General features: G+C 40.9%; 1 protein-coding gene across 4 annotated transcripts; it reads left to right on the top strand.

Moving 5' to 3' along the window:
* Nucleotides 1–73: 73 nt before the first annotated feature.
* On the top strand, nucleotides 74–14,350 carry arnt (aryl hydrocarbon receptor nuclear translocator). 4 transcript variants are annotated; one of them, XM_059340033.1, is made up of 20 exons: nucleotides 74–375; nucleotides 1,726–1,816; nucleotides 1,987–2,031; nucleotides 2,592–2,639; nucleotides 3,469–3,682; nucleotides 4,295–4,508; nucleotides 4,626–4,728; nucleotides 4,828–4,893; nucleotides 5,040–5,125; nucleotides 5,811–5,887; nucleotides 6,441–6,575; nucleotides 6,695–6,769; nucleotides 7,474–7,625; nucleotides 7,872–7,994; nucleotides 8,459–8,546; nucleotides 9,839–10,026; nucleotides 11,406–11,595; nucleotides 11,787–11,961; nucleotides 12,285–12,421; nucleotides 12,511–14,350. In XM_059340033.1, exons 1-20 carry the CDS (start codon nucleotides 339–341, stop codon nucleotides 12,592–12,594), a joined length of 2,328 nt encoding a protein of 775 aa, XP_059196016.1. In that variant the 5' UTR covers nucleotides 74–338; the 3' UTR covers nucleotides 12,595–14,350. The 4 variants fall into 4 exon arrangements, with proteins under 4 accessions (XP_059196016.1, XP_059196015.1, XP_059196018.1 ...); XM_059340032.1 differs by having other exon boundaries at nucleotides 75–375; nucleotides 11,784–11,961; XM_059340035.1 differs by lacking the exon at nucleotides 7,872–7,994 and having other exon boundaries at nucleotides 75–375.
* Nucleotides 14,351–15,228: the final 878 nt, after the last annotated feature.

Below are 15,228 nucleotides of genomic sequence, written 5' to 3'. Positions count from 1 at the left end.
TGCTGTCCAATAGAAAGAGCAGAAAAGAAACCAGTGTAGACAGTGGACGGCTCTGCTCGCCTGAGACGCCATCTTGAACAGAAGGGGGCTTTAAACCGGGAGAAAACAGGAAAAAGAGGGCACCGGAGGAGATAAACTAAATATTTTCGTCTGCGTTTTAAATCCCCTCGGGTCGCCCTGGAACAGCTTTAGGCATGGATTTGGGCGTTTATTACACAATATAAACGCGAATACGTGAAAAAAATCGCCAAGGCAACTTGTTAGCCTCTACCCAGCTAGCAAGGGGGAGGAGCGGGGGGTTGACGATTGTTTTTTCCCGCAGCCCAAGTTGTTTGTTTATGTTATTCCAAACGGACATGTCCTCTTCAAACCCAGGTAAAGTGCAATAAAAAGTCGTCGCGACACTTTAGTCTTATAGTATTGTGCAGCTGTTAATCGGTTTTGGGTGTTTTTTATCATGCATAGCTGAAGCGGATAGTTTCCTAAAGATAGCGTGACAGCAGCAGCTAAGTTAGCTTAGTAGCTAAGCTAATGCCAAAGCAAGGCTAGCTGGTTATTGCATAAGTGTTAGCTTGCTAGCCAGCTATATTAGCGACTAGCTGATTGTTAAAATAGCACGGATTTGTCTTGTTTTTCCATGGCTAAAACGAGTTAATGTGAGAAAGCAAATCTAAGTTAGCTGACTACCAAGCTTGGTATATGTGTTTCTATTTTTAGGTATTGCGGCGAACAAGATTGTGTGTATGTAGCTCTGCCTTTAGCTTCGTGTCGTTTTTGTCTGTCACAATCAAACACGAATCAAGAATAGTGGATGTGGAGCTAACTTGATGTTGGATATATCGTCACCCTGTTAAAATAATCGCCTAACTCATTCTTTAAAAGTTTTGCAGGAAACACAAAAAACTTCACCAAAAGTGTAACATATGACATTTATTGATCATTTCACTCAAAAAGGATGTAACAAAGGATGGCTATTGGCATAGTAATAACACGGTGTGTAAATTATGTAACTTAAGAGAAATAAATGACTTAGGCAATTTTTTTAACATGCCTTTGTGACTTGAGCAAGATATGGCTACACTTTATTTTGAAAGTGTCTACATAAGAGTCACACAAGCCTGTCAGAAACATGACATGTATCATGAGCATTAATGTTACTTTAAAGTGTCATTAATGTTCATGACATATCCCATGTCATGTTTATGACACGCTCATGTCACTCTTATGTAGACACCTTAGAGTAAAGTGTTACCAATATTAGTGTCAACAATAAAACACTGATAAACAAAACTGATAACTAAACAATCTTCCTCTAGCTCTTCTTTGCTGGGTTCTTATCTGATGCCTATGAATGTGTCAAATTGTCAAAGAAGTGATGATCTTAAAGGGGTAAAATCACATGATATGATCAACTGAGGATGTAGGCGATTTTACCGTAGGTGGCTGGCGTCATGAGGAGATGATTTAGGCAAAAAAAAACAATTTTGACAAAAAATGACCAAGGCGATTATTTTAACAGTGTGACGATATATAAGTGAAATATTGTGAAGTAGAATCAATGTCAGTTTATGACCGTTTATGACACATGATAATGTGGATTTTATGAGTCACCTTCTGGGCTATAGTGAGTGGTTTAGTTTCTATTTGAGTGCTTGGTGCTCAAAAGGAAGTCACCTGTCGCTCCTTCTACATCACGATTCTCTCTATGCTCTGTGTTATTAATAGATTTACCAGACTCTGATCTGGGTATGGGGGCAAGTGGGACCCAAGGAAGTGGCGGAGCTGTTGTTCCTAAAGGGACCAAAAGGAGAGCTGTGTAAGTGTGTGTGTGTGTGTGTGTGTGAGAGTGTGGGCTTTTTGACTTTTGCTCTGACATGTTTAGTCTTGTGTTCTGTGTGTTTGCTGACTGTTTTAGTTTTGTTTTTGACACTTGTGGTTGCATTCTTGTGAGAAACTACTGATGTGTCTCATTTCCCCTTTATACAGGCAAGACTTTGATGATGATGAGGATGAAGGAAACAAGCTTTTCAGGTACATTCGTCTCAGTTTGGTTTGTTGTCAAGCTGGACATGGTGTTATACACACAGCTCTTACAAAGTCTTTAAAAGTGAATAACTTGCTTGGGTTTAACTTTTATTTTTTCCAAAATTAGGGATATGCTCGAACCGAATAAACTCCTTGAAAGATGCTTGATTTTTTAACCTAATCCCCACAATCACTGTAAACCAAACATTTTAATATTTGAAATGATACAATGTTTGTTTGTTGTCTCCTGAGGGCTGTACCATGAAGCAAGATTAGTAGGTTAGCGAGGTATATTAAGCCTAAAGCCAGCCTTTTTCTTGTCAGTTGGCTTCTGGCCTTCTGGCGTCTCATACCAGTCTAACCCGACCTCAACATACAGAGTTAATATGAACAGCTGGTTTATTTTTTGAATTGCATTTATAGGAACAATTTAGATTTTTTTTTTTTGGGGGTTCTTGAAAGTGTTTGAATGTTAACCTTGAAAAACTGTGGGAACATTGTATATAAAGTGTTTGGATTGTCTGAAGTGCTTCGTATCAAGCAATGTTTTCTCTGGTTTTCCTCAGGTGTGATGATGAATCAGGAGGTGGCAATGACAAAGAGCGCTTTGCCAGGTAGGGTGACGAATTAGGAGAAACAGAAGTGTGTGGAAGGATTGTAGGGAAGCAACATTATTATATAAAACGGCTACACACATGCTGCTCTCCCTCTTCTTTCCAAGTCCTTTTTTTTTACTCTTAGACTTATTTTTGTTTGGTAGTGATTTTTGGGACAGTGTTTTAGTGGGTTGGTTTCATTTCCAGGTTTTTGCAAGAAGATCAGAGTTTTCCAGATAAGGAAAAACAAGCCAGGTATGGCCTGTGCCACTGTGGAAGGCTTTCTTTCCTGCTTGTATCCATATCAATATTGAATGCACTGATACTCCAGCACATTATCATTTTGCCAGCACAAAATTACTGGTATATTTTGCCGCTCTGAGGTGCCTGTCAGAATGTTATGCTTCTTTGCCCAAGGCAGCTGATTGTCTCTCAGCCCACCACCGTTTTATGTGTCACTAACTGCTACGCTGTGTGTGACTCGGGACTTTTATCACTTTGGTAATCCCTTCCTCTTGAGCAACTGTCCTCTCTGTCTCCCTTTCTCTCCCCCCTCTCAGGACACCTGGGTGGTCTTTCTCTTTCAGCACTTGCTCTCTTTTGTCACACCAACTGGGCTTGAAAGACCAAACTCTCCTGCTTTCTCATTTTTATAGATTATTGATTTATAGTTTTGTGCGTTTGTCCATTACTTCTCTCACCTTCTCTCATTCCCAACTCTTCTTCTTGGTTGGCATACTTACATTGCAGCATTAACTCTAAACTCTACTCCATGTTGTCCACCTGCCCGTCTGTTTCCCCCATCTCCTCTCCTCCTTTGCCTCCCTCCCTCATTTTCTCACCTTAGGGAGAACCACAGTGAGATTGAGAGGCGGAGACGAAACAAGATGACCGCTTACATCACAGAGCTGTCGGACATGGTGCCCACCTGCAGTGCACTAGCACGGAAACCAGACAAACTAACCATCCTGCGAATGGCCGTCTCCCATATGAAGTCGCTGAGAGGAAGTGGCAATACCAATGCGGATGGATCATACAAACCTTCCTTTCTCACTGACCAGGTATGAGCAAATGAAAGGGGAGAGATGTATAGAAATTGAGATGTATTGTATGCATTTTTTTAATTCAAAATTGCAAAATTATAGAACTTCTTAAAGGCATGCTCATAGTAGACAACAATTTTGGACGTAGCCGCATTACTTATGTAGAAGTCATTTTCACAGTTCTCACAGTCAAAGTTCACACGAAACCTCTCTGAGTGGAAATAGAGTGAAGGAGGAGCAAAAGTAGCACCTTTTTTAAAAACTGCTAATACTATCTTTGTTGCTGGTGTAATCTAAATTTGTAATGTCAAAGCAGATATTTAACCAGACTCCAACAGCCTTTCCTCCAGGCCCCTGGTCAACTTGTACATTGTTCAAAAATAAACTTTATGAATATTCATTGACTGTTGATGGTCGTATGTGAGCCACTGGTGCCTTACACCCTCCCTGTGAAGGTGAAATATGTGAAAAGTATTAACTAGTGTTGCTATTATAGAGGTAAAACATGTCTGTACGCACCCTCCCAGGTCAACAGTGTAGATGCTAATGACAAGGACCATGGTGCAAAAGCAAAATGCAAAGAACAGGCTTTCAATGAATGCTGAACCTCTCTTTACCATCTGTCTATAGGAACTGAAGCACCTCATCCTGGAGGCAGCCGACGGCTTCCTGTTCGTGGTGTCATGTGAGACTGGCCGCATTGTTTATGTCTCTGACTCCCTGACACCCGTCCTCAACCAGGCGCAGTCTGAATGGCTCGGCTCCTCCCTTTATGATCAGCTCCACCCAGACGACACAGAAAAGCTCAGAGAGCAGCTCTCAACTGCCGAGAATAACAACACGGGTATAAAAGCATGCACAGACAGCAGATTTGTTATCATATTTAATCCCAAAACTGTGTCCTTTTTGTTCATATAAAATGTTGGCACATGATTGAGTTGCTTCTCGTTCACATTTAAAGGGAGGATGTTGGACTTGAAGACAGGAACAGTGAAGAAGGAAGGCCAGCAGTCGTCAGCCAGAATGGGTATGGGAGCCCGTCGATCGTTCATCTGCAGAATGAGGTGTGACTCACACTACAGTTAATTATCCACTTCATTATTCATATTGATGTGTGCCTAGATGAATTGATTGACCATGTGGTCGTCTGTGTGTATTTGCAGGTGTGGTTCTTGTACTGTGGAGCCATTGTCCATGAACAGACTGAACTTCCTGAGGAATAGAAACAGGTGAGATATACTATATCTATACTATGCAGAAGATGTGCATTCCTGTAGTAGCTTGGTAGCAATAAAATGCATGTAAGCACACTTGTACTCCTGGCATAATAATAGGACTGATGCAGCATATTTTATGATTTCTTCCTTCACCTCAGGAATGGTTTGGGTACAGCCAAGGAAGGGGAGCCCCAGTATGTAGTGGTCCACTGTACAGGATACATCAAGTCCTGGCCCCCTTCAGGTAAAAGCAGTAATTTAACAAGGATTGACCGTATGGTGCTATCTATGGAAAAGTACTTTGAAATGCATGAATGCGGGCCTTTCTACCTATAAAGAGCCTGTGGACTAATTTCTATGTAAAGGGACAGTTTTACCGGGAAAATCTAAATGATGTAATGTTTATGCACACTCCTGAGTGCCTTGACTTCTTTCAACTCCTCAGCAGGGCCGACAGTGAGACACTAGCTAACATTGGAAATGAACTCCAACAAACAACCTGGACCCACCATAACAAAGAGTCCAACACAAAGTCCATGTTATTTAAAAAAAGTCTTATCAAGTGAAGCCTGTCAGGCCAAACAGGAATGTGACCAATGTCAGTGGGGAAAATTAGTGTCAACATCTGTAGGACATTTGATTCATAAAGGGACCTTTTGTTTGATTCTGGGGATCAAGACAGAATCCTAGCTGTATTTTTTTTTTTTCTCATTGAAAGAAAGCTAACTTCCCCCTTTTTTTTGTAGTTGTTGCCTTTTTTCTCCTCAGCTTGCTTGCTAATGTTATAGACGCCAAATGCTGACTGCAGTTCCTTTAACGGCCACCGTTTTATAATAACAAAGATTACACAAAGTATCCTTAAATGTGCTTTATAATATGGCGAGGACCTGTTAATGATGATGACATGTGTTTGCATGTTTATGTTTTAGGAGTATCATTAACAGACGATGAATCAGACAACACTCGGGGGAGTCGCTACTGTCTGGTTGCAATTGGGAGATTACAGGTATGTTGGCCTTGTGTGTAGAGATGAACACTTAAGCATGTTGAGCAATGACGATAAGTCCGTTATTGAGTAAATATATTTGAATATAAATGTAATTTTTGGTTTGGATCTTTGCATCTAAGTGCAAATTTGTTATTCATCTCCACCGATGTGCAGTAATTAACTCTTACATCAACAATCTAAGAATAAAATCACATGTATTCTTTCAACAATGCACAAGTCAGTATTTAATGGTCACAATCTAGGGTTTTATCTGAAGTGGATTATGGCGGATGTTTGCTCTGTTAAAGTATGTTTTTGAAGTCATTCTTTTCCTTTAGGAAATTGTAAAACATCAATGATATTCATGACTTTTGAGTAAGCACTTAATACACAGATAACATGGTGAAAATGAACATGTGAAAAATATAAATTCATGCACAATGTGGCTTACAAAGTTGTTCCACTTGTTGACCCATTAAACATTCTGGTGGTAGCAAACATCCTTTATGTTCCATTAGGATCTATGGTTTTGCTAAAAATTGCCCTTTCTTCTTCCATTTTTGTCTTTTAGGTCACTTGTTGCCCAGGTGACACAGCCATCAACAGTATCAGTGTTCCGGTGGAGTTCATCTCGCGCCATAACTGCCAGGGCATGTTCACCTTCGTAGACCACCGCTGCATGGCTGCTGTCAGCTACCAGCCCCAGGTAAGAAGCTCAGCTGGTGAGAATGTGAAGACAGAATCCTCTAACACTCTTAGGTGCCAAAAATTGGTGCAAATGATTTCTGAGCTGAATGTGGTTTTATTTTCTGCTGTGTGTTGCAGGAGTTATTGGGGAAAAATATTCTTGAGCTTGCCCACCCCGAAGACCAAGGCCTACTGAGAGACAGCTTTCAACAGGTAGGACTGTCTGAATATGATCTTTGAGGACTTTCCTGTATTTATACTACCAAATAAATGTTGGATGAAGATTGAGATCTTCCATACACCTTAGATTATGTTGTCTGTTTTATAATCATATAAAACAATTGGTAAATATTCTCACAGGTTATATTCAGCAAAATGTAAAGTTATTTTTGTAGCATTTCTTCTAAAATTCCTGAATACAACTTTTCACATTGGGGGGGAAAAAAAGCTGCCCTGGTTGATTGTGGAGTTGTTCAACAAAGAGCGTGACTTTTTTTTGTCAAATTTGGTATGCTCACACAAAGGTAATGCATGATGGTGACTTTACACTCGATGACTGTCTGTCTGAATCTTGATGCAAAACACTTAATACTGACTGAAAGAATAAGCTAAGAATTGCAAAAATATAAAAATATGTCAAGGCATTTCTTTGTCTATATAGACTTAAGAGGGCTAAAGGAATAAAAGATTACCAGGTGTTGCGACCCTGTATTCAGAATAAATCAATTCAACGTCTGAGTAAAATCAACTAAATGGCCTTAATAAGTTTAAATCATCATTTTCCACTGCTTTAAAGTTGATTAGTTACCTTTGTCACTGAAACCCCCGATAACCCTGTTTCCTGTGTGCTTGTAACCCTACTGCTTATGAAAACCACCAGATTATGAATATTTTGCGTGGTGGATTTGTGTCCACAGGTGGTGAAGCTCAAGGGCCAGGTCATGTCAGTGATGTTTCGGTTTCGCTCCAAATCGAGAGAATGGATCTGGATGCGAACTAGCTCCTTCACCTTCCAGAACCCGTTTTCAGAGGAGATTGAGTATATAATCTGCACCAATGTCAATGTCAAGTGAGTCACACGCTGATTTTACCAATAGCGGTGATTACGCAACACGATTACACAATCCAATAAAGTACATAATGAAACCATTGACGTCTTGAAATGTGACTGTTGTGAAAGATCCCTCTGTCTGAATGCTTACCTACCACCCATAATCCACAGTTCCTCTTACCATAGCCCCTTTAATAAACCACACACTGATCGCTCTCTCCCTACACCTCTCCTCTGCACCCATCTCTGATTGTGGGGCAATAGAAACTCGACTCAGGACCCCCTCACTCCCATCTCCTCCCCAGGGGGTTCGCTGCCCCCCTCCCTGGGTCAGAGCAGCCCAAGCTGCCCTCCTGTAATGCTCAGCCCTGGGCAGGTGGCCGCCAGGTGAGACCAGGCCTGACCTGACTATCCTCCCCCTGCATGGGAGAACAGGGGCTGCTTCTTCATGGGAGACTACTGCTGTTTCTAGCAAACCTCAGTCCTTCTGTTTTTGTTTTCATTTCCCACTCTGGGTGATTCTTCCCTCCATGTATTTGTCTGTGTAGCATTAGAGAGATAGTGATGCTGTGTAACAAGAAGCATGTCTAATATTAAGTAGTGAATATGGACCTTTAACACAGTTTGTGTAGCATGTTAGCAGTACGTATTGATATAACAGACCTTTTGTGTCATTGTCTTCCTCTTCTCTCCTCATTTCTCTTTTATGTTGCCATGGTGACCGGTGGCGGGTTGAGTGCTGTTTTGTCAGCAGGTGTTTGGGCTTTCTCACTGACAGGGGCTGGGCATGAAAATGGAAATGAGGCTATTTTAAACCAACTCTCTCTCTCTCTCTCTGTTTCCTTTTTCAGGCAGTTACAGCAGCAGCAGCAGGCTGAGCTCGAGGGAGGCGGAGCCAGGGACGGCCTGTACGAGGCTGGACCAATCACCCTCTCACAGGTTAGGCCAAGCATGTGTTAGGACTCATGAATGTACATGTCCAGTTTGATTGAAGCACAGATTACACCCTGTTCCTTTTGGTTCCCTTGCTGCAGCTAGTGGTCAGGCCTTTGTTATGCAACAGTGGCAGGATGTTGATTATTTGCTAAGCAGGAAAACAGAACTGGATGTTGAGAGAAACCCATTATCAGAACTGGCTGCCTGCTGTTACTGCTTGAATTAAGTGGAGCATTTTCTCAGTAGAGATTTTAAGAATTCATTCAACAAATTTAATTGGATATTATTGCATATTCGTGACTAAAGTGCCACATGACAATCTTATCACCTATTGTGCACACATCACTTCCGCTGTCGGACGGGAACCTAGTATGTCCAAAATTTTAGGAAATGATAAAAGGCTAATTTAAAAGTATTTTCTTGGTATTTACCAAAGAAGAAGTTCGACAAAATCTCCATGTCACTGTTTACCTTCAACTCTGCTGTGTGCCGCACTTCATTCAAGTTGGGGGAGGGTTGGATTTATGAGGTTTGTTGACAGTTTCAGGATCCAGCACAGTTAGAAGATTTCAAGCTTTTTGGTTTAATATGTGTAAAAACCCACTGATATAAGTAAGGATTTTTAGATGGATACACAGGGAAAAAAATAAAATGCAATTCAAGGACAGTAGTGCATGAAGGGAAACAAAATCGTGCACTCAAACCCCAAAAGACCAGTGTGTTTTTTTTATCGTTGTTCGAGCAATAGTGCTCCAGTTTTGGCCTCCACTCACAGCATGTTGTCTTGGAGTAAAGTCCATTCCAGGTCTCAGGCAGACGTGGGCAGTAAATATCAGGGTTATGTTAAGACAAAGTGAAATGTGGATTGTGTTGGACAGAACTGTGAGAGGATTGATAGTCTATTTATCTTTTATTTTATTCACACACAAGTTCCTTCATGAAACAAAAGGGTTCAAGAACAGAGAGCTATTTTAGTCACTGAAATGTATCTCTCTCTCTCTTTCTCTCGCTCTCCCTCCCTCTCCCTCACACCTTTGCACTAATATCTCAAATTACAAACAACAATCACAAAATAGCAATAAGAAATGAAACACCTACAGATGGAAACAAGGGCATTTAGGGAGTAAATAAAATAGACTTGTAAATATTTGCTTATGCACAGATTTGGCAACATAGTCAGCTTTCCAACCGAATATATTGAAAATTTTAACCTAATTTCGAGGCAGTTTGTTATAATGCATATATTGGAAGGTGGTTCACTGAGTTTCCTGACTGATCTTCTTGCTGGTCCTCAGATGCCGGTGCAGCCGGTGACCGCAGCAGGGCCAGATCACAGCAAGAGCCATGAGAAGCCCGAGCTCTACTCCTCCCTTTTCCAAGGTCAAGATCAGAGCAAGGGCCTGTCCTCCACCTCCACTAACACCACACCAATCTACCCACCAGCCAATAACTTCCCTGCTGCTCGTTCTAATGATGCATACAGGTAGGAAGTTGTGTGTGTGTGGGTGTGTGGGTGTGTGTGGGTGTGTGGGTGTGTGGGTGTGTGTGGGTGTGTGGGTGTGTGTGGGTGTGTGGGTGTGTGGTTGTGTTCGTCGGTTTTTGTTAGTGGTAATGGAGTACTTATCCTGTTATCTTTAGGTCGGACTTAATTAGGTTATATTGTCAACTTGGGATAACAATGATTATGCCAGCCAAGATTAGTAATGTGCCTAAGTAAAGATAAAGGGATTGCTGTCTACTATAAACAATATGAACAGCCACTGCACCTCTTTGCTGTAGTGACAGTGAATAAACTGACACATTTATGTAACCCACCAACTGGTTTAAATGTCTGGATGTTGGCTGGTGTGCAACAACAGCACATGGAAAATCTCCCAGAAATATCTGCCACAAACTATAGGCCACATGAAGGGTATAGCAGAACAAAATCTTCCCACATGTGCTGTAAGTGGGTTCAGATGCTGCCTGACAAAGATGATGGTCCCTTCAGAATGTAGTCCTGAAACCAATTATTGTATGTTTCAAGTCGCGATATTCAAGCCTGGTAAGACCATACCTGAGCTTAACATTTGTAAAAAATTTGCCATTGGTCCATTCCACCTAATTTCAAGAAATTAATAATAATAATAAGAAGAAGAGTACTTTATTAATCCCACAATGGGGAAATTCAACCTCTTCATTTAACCCATCCTTATTTTACACACAAGTGAACACACCATGCAAGGAGCAGTGGGCAGCACATTACTGCGCCCGGGGAGCTGTGCAGGGGGGTTAGGTGCCTTGCTCAAGGGCACTTCAGTCCTAGACCTGTCAGTACCGGGATTCGAACCAGCGACTCTGCAGTTACAAGCCCGATTCCTAACCTCTAGGCCACGGACTGCCCAAATATATGTATAATATGGACCCGGGCCAATCGGGTATTGTATCCATAGTCGACATCATAACCGGCCTATCGGGAACTGTAGATGATGATATAAAATACAGGCCGCTCTGAAAGAACAGTTGCAGCTCACAGAGGAACCAGCTCTCACGCTAGCGCTTGTACAGAAAAAGCAGACATAACTGCAGTTATTGCTGAAATAGATGCAATAACAACCATTAAACATAAACAGAGTATGCACTTATTGAGTTTGTTGGAAGTTTTTGCAGCTGGATTTGGTAGAAGTCTGATCTCTCAACTATGTAGCTCGAAACAGATCATTCTACATTGTTATTTCACCACACACTGTCAGCTGGGATGATAATTAGGATAAGCGGTTACAGATAATGATTGATAACTGGATCGTCTATAATGTTGCTGTTTGCTCCTAGCACATGACAGCCAGCAAACAGAGCTCTCACTCCCTGCACTTTTGTCTGCAGGCCAGTCAACATGACTCCACAGATGGCACAGCCTGCCCACTCAGCAGGGCAGATGCTTGCTCAGATGTCTCGTCAGAACGGAGCCCCGCAGTCAGTTACCCCCTCCAGTACTGGCAGCCCCCTCCACGGAGGACCAGCAGGAGGGTGGCCTGGAGCTGCAGCTGGAGTTAGACCGCAGTTTAACAACCAGGTAACTCCATACAAAAAGATTCATTACAGGAAGTTGTTTTACTCTTGGGGGGTATGATTTAAGTCAATCTTCATTCACAGATTCACACACTTTATATAATGTATTTATCTGTCTGTCCCAGTTATTGATCACACATCACTTATTTAACATCGACCTCACCCATAAAGTCTGTCTTCTGTTCTATCCAGCAGGTGGCTCCCCAGGCAGCAAAGACCATGTCACCACAGTTCGCTCCCATGGGAGGATTTGGAGGTGGCTCTTCCAACTCTTTTGGCCAGATGCCTACAGGTGCTGCCCCCAGCCAAACCAACAATGCAAACTACCCGCCCATTAATGCCCGTGCCAACATCAACACCAATGGTTATGGTAGGTTGTGTGCATATACAGTCATGAAAAAAATTATTAGACCGCCCTTGTTTTATTCAATTTCTTGTTCATTTAATGCCTGGTACAACTAAAGGTAGATTTGTTTGAACAAATATAATGATGACAACAAAACTAGCTCATAAGAGTTTAATTTAAGGTCTGACATCTAGTCATTTTCCAAGGTTTTCGTGATAATATCAAAAATCATTATCCAGATCATTAGATCTGGATGCGAGGAGGCATAATATAGTACCAGAATGGAAACACCCTGTGTCTCTGTGTTTTACTGGTGCATCCTCTCACCCCTCTGTCCTTTCTACCAGATGGCTCTCAGTCTGGGGCGCAGTTCCCCTCACGAGCAGCGGAGGCAGTGTGGCCCCAGTGGCAAGGCCAGCAGCACTCGCAGAGTAGTGCAGAGCAGCATCCTCACGCTCAGGGCAACCAGCAAGACATGTTTCCTGTAAGTGGAACGAGCCTAATCTCTCTTTAGCACTTTCTTCTCTCTCTGTCACTTAAAATAAACCTCTTTGTCTCTTTAATCTGATTCAGGATGTGTTGTCCATGCTGGACCAGCCTGCCAATTTCAACGGCGACGACTTTGAGATTCCCATCTACCCTTCGTTCGATCAGTGACCTTGTCCTCCTCTGGTCTACCCCTTTGACTTCTTGAGAGTTTTTGCACTCACTTTTTCTTCCATTATTCAGCTCTTCCGCTCCTTGTTTCTTCCTGCTCCTGAGAGTAGCACTCTTCCCTTGCTTTGCATGGCTTAAACTGCACTGCCACAAGCCAGTTAAAGACAGAGGGATGTATCTGACTGCAGATATGAAGGGGAGGAAAATCACGGATTTGCTACTGACTAAAAGATAATTATAGTTTTCAGTCATCGTCAGAGAATTCTCTAGCTAGCCCTGTCCAAAGCTCAACAATCTTTGTTGTAGATATGTGATATATATATATATATATATAAATATATAAAGTCTCTTCCACTCTGGTGAACATACACAGGAAGAAAACACACAACACACAAAGGCCTTTTATTCTAATGTGTTACTAGTTTTTCTCAGGCATTGATGAAGAGTGTATTTAGCCGTTTTACCCTTTTAGCATGTAGACTAATCGCTCCAGTCGTTGATTTAAACTCTCAGGAAATTGCAGGGATATACAGCTTTGGTATTTTTTTCTTTTTTTTTTAATTCTCAGCTCTTGCACGCAAACCACCTCACTGTCTGTGCTAACCTCACTCACAGTTATAAATCCACAGCATGTCTCTGCATGTCTGCACTGCTTTCATGGAAGCGCTTCTCCGGTGTGTAGATTTATACTGACTACAGTCGTCTTTGTACATTGGTGGCTTCACTTATAAATTTAAGTATTTTCTTTAACCTCTTAAGGAACATGTGAGGTTTTTTCTTCATTGAATGAAGTCCTTTAACAGCAACAGACACAGTGTCACAATGGCTACATACTGTTTGTCTAGGTGCCGCTGTAAATGTATACAATCTATTTTTCTTCATTAACGTGAACATATATACAGTATGCATGTGTGTATGTATGTAAAATGGATGCGTACAGTAATATTACCAACTGTAACAAAGTTGTAGGGTTTCCGGCTTGATATTCTTCTTTCTGTCGCCCTATACCAAGTATGGGCTTTTTGTACTCCTTTTTGTAAAAGAAATGTAAAGAAAAGAAATCAAACAGCAATAATTAACAAGCAGAAATTGTGTACTTTTAAAGCCATTCTGTTTTTGTTGTCATAAATGTCCTTGATTAATGTTATTTTAAAATGGAGAGAAGTTGTAGTAATGTTTGATTTAATTGAAATGTTTCCCACGTATTTTATTGTTATTTTGAAACTTTGGATGATCTCTCCAATGCCCTATTCTGATTGGTATTTAATTAATGGTTCAATCAGGGTATTCAGGATTAAAATGGAACAAAATGAGCACAAAATAATACAATCCACAAGGGAGAATGCCCTAAAAGTTTTGTGACAAACATTTGGATCAAACCACCTGTGTTTTACAATCAATTTTTGTATTATAGAAGAATATTGTGGTGTGAAAGAAAATGCTTCTAAAATATTTAGATTTTTAATATGTGGAATTAGTTTAAATTTGACCTTTTTATTACGGTTTTCCATTGTCTGTGTGAAACACGCACACTGATGTAATTGTATGTAAACCCATGTTGATAATTGTCCAGTTTTGATCTTAAAGAGGATGTCGGTGACTGTGTTTGTCTTTGTTCTTGGTTGTTCTGTATCCAGGTTTTTTTCTCCAATGATGTGAACTTTTATCACTCATAGAAACACAAATATATAAATATTCTGTATATGAAATGTTAAACGAGAGAAAAATGTTTGGTTTTTGTATTAAATTGTTGAAAGTGAAGAAGTCTGACTGTGTTTTGAACCGCACACACACACTCGTAGGTCACTCCGGGGTAATCTGCACACAGCATCATTTAATCCTTAATCACAAACTCATGTATATTTCCAGTCTTGTTCATGAGAGGTGTTTTAGCAGTGCACTCTCCTGATCACACTCATGCAAGAGTCATGGCTGTTTTCAGTTACATCCATGCATGTATTCACTTCCTTCAAACAGTTTTAAGTTCTTAACTGGTGAAGAAACAAAAGCCAACTTTGCTTTGATCGGCCTGTATCTGTTTTCTTTCCTCATTCTGGAGAAGACTTGAGATCTGTGGGTATCTCTCGGGATCAGTTTCCGCCTTCGTCCTCCTCTCTTCTCTTTCACAGCCTGGGGGTGAAAACGGATGGCATTAATACTGTGTCCACTGCGTTTGGGTTGCACTTGAGTGACGTCTTGTGCTGTAAATCTTGTCTTGCCAGGATCATCGAAACATACAGACTTTTCTCACTCTGTTATTCTCCGAGCAGTTGTTATTTGCATAGAGTCACTTTACTCTTGTGTCTGTGTCTCTGTAGCGGCGTCAGAATACAAGCAATCTGCATTTTTTTGGTCAGGATCAGTTTCCAAACCCTCTCAAGTGGATTGCAACTAAGGCGTCATATTCTCTTTCCTCAACCTTTTTGTTTTCCTTTCTGTGTCTTTACCACTCTATAGTCTTTATTCTTCCACCATTTTTATGTTCCATACACTTTTATTGTGAAGTATAAATATTTTTTTTAAATTACAGAACATGGTACTGCCTTGCTTTTTTCCATATAAACAAACATATCAACAAGACATTTTAAGAACCTCACTTTAAAAAAACATAAAAAGAAAAAAAAAATCTAATAT

Source organism: Centropristis striata, chromosome 8, assembly GCF_030273125.1.
Source record: "Centropristis striata isolate RG_2023a ecotype Rhode Island chromosome 8, C.striata_1.0, whole genome shotgun sequence".
Classification (NCBI taxonomy): domain Eukaryota; kingdom Metazoa; phylum Chordata; class Actinopteri; order Perciformes; family Serranidae; genus Centropristis; species Centropristis striata.
Note: the sequence above shows the minus strand (reverse complement) of the source record. Positions and strands in the feature narration are given on the sequence as shown.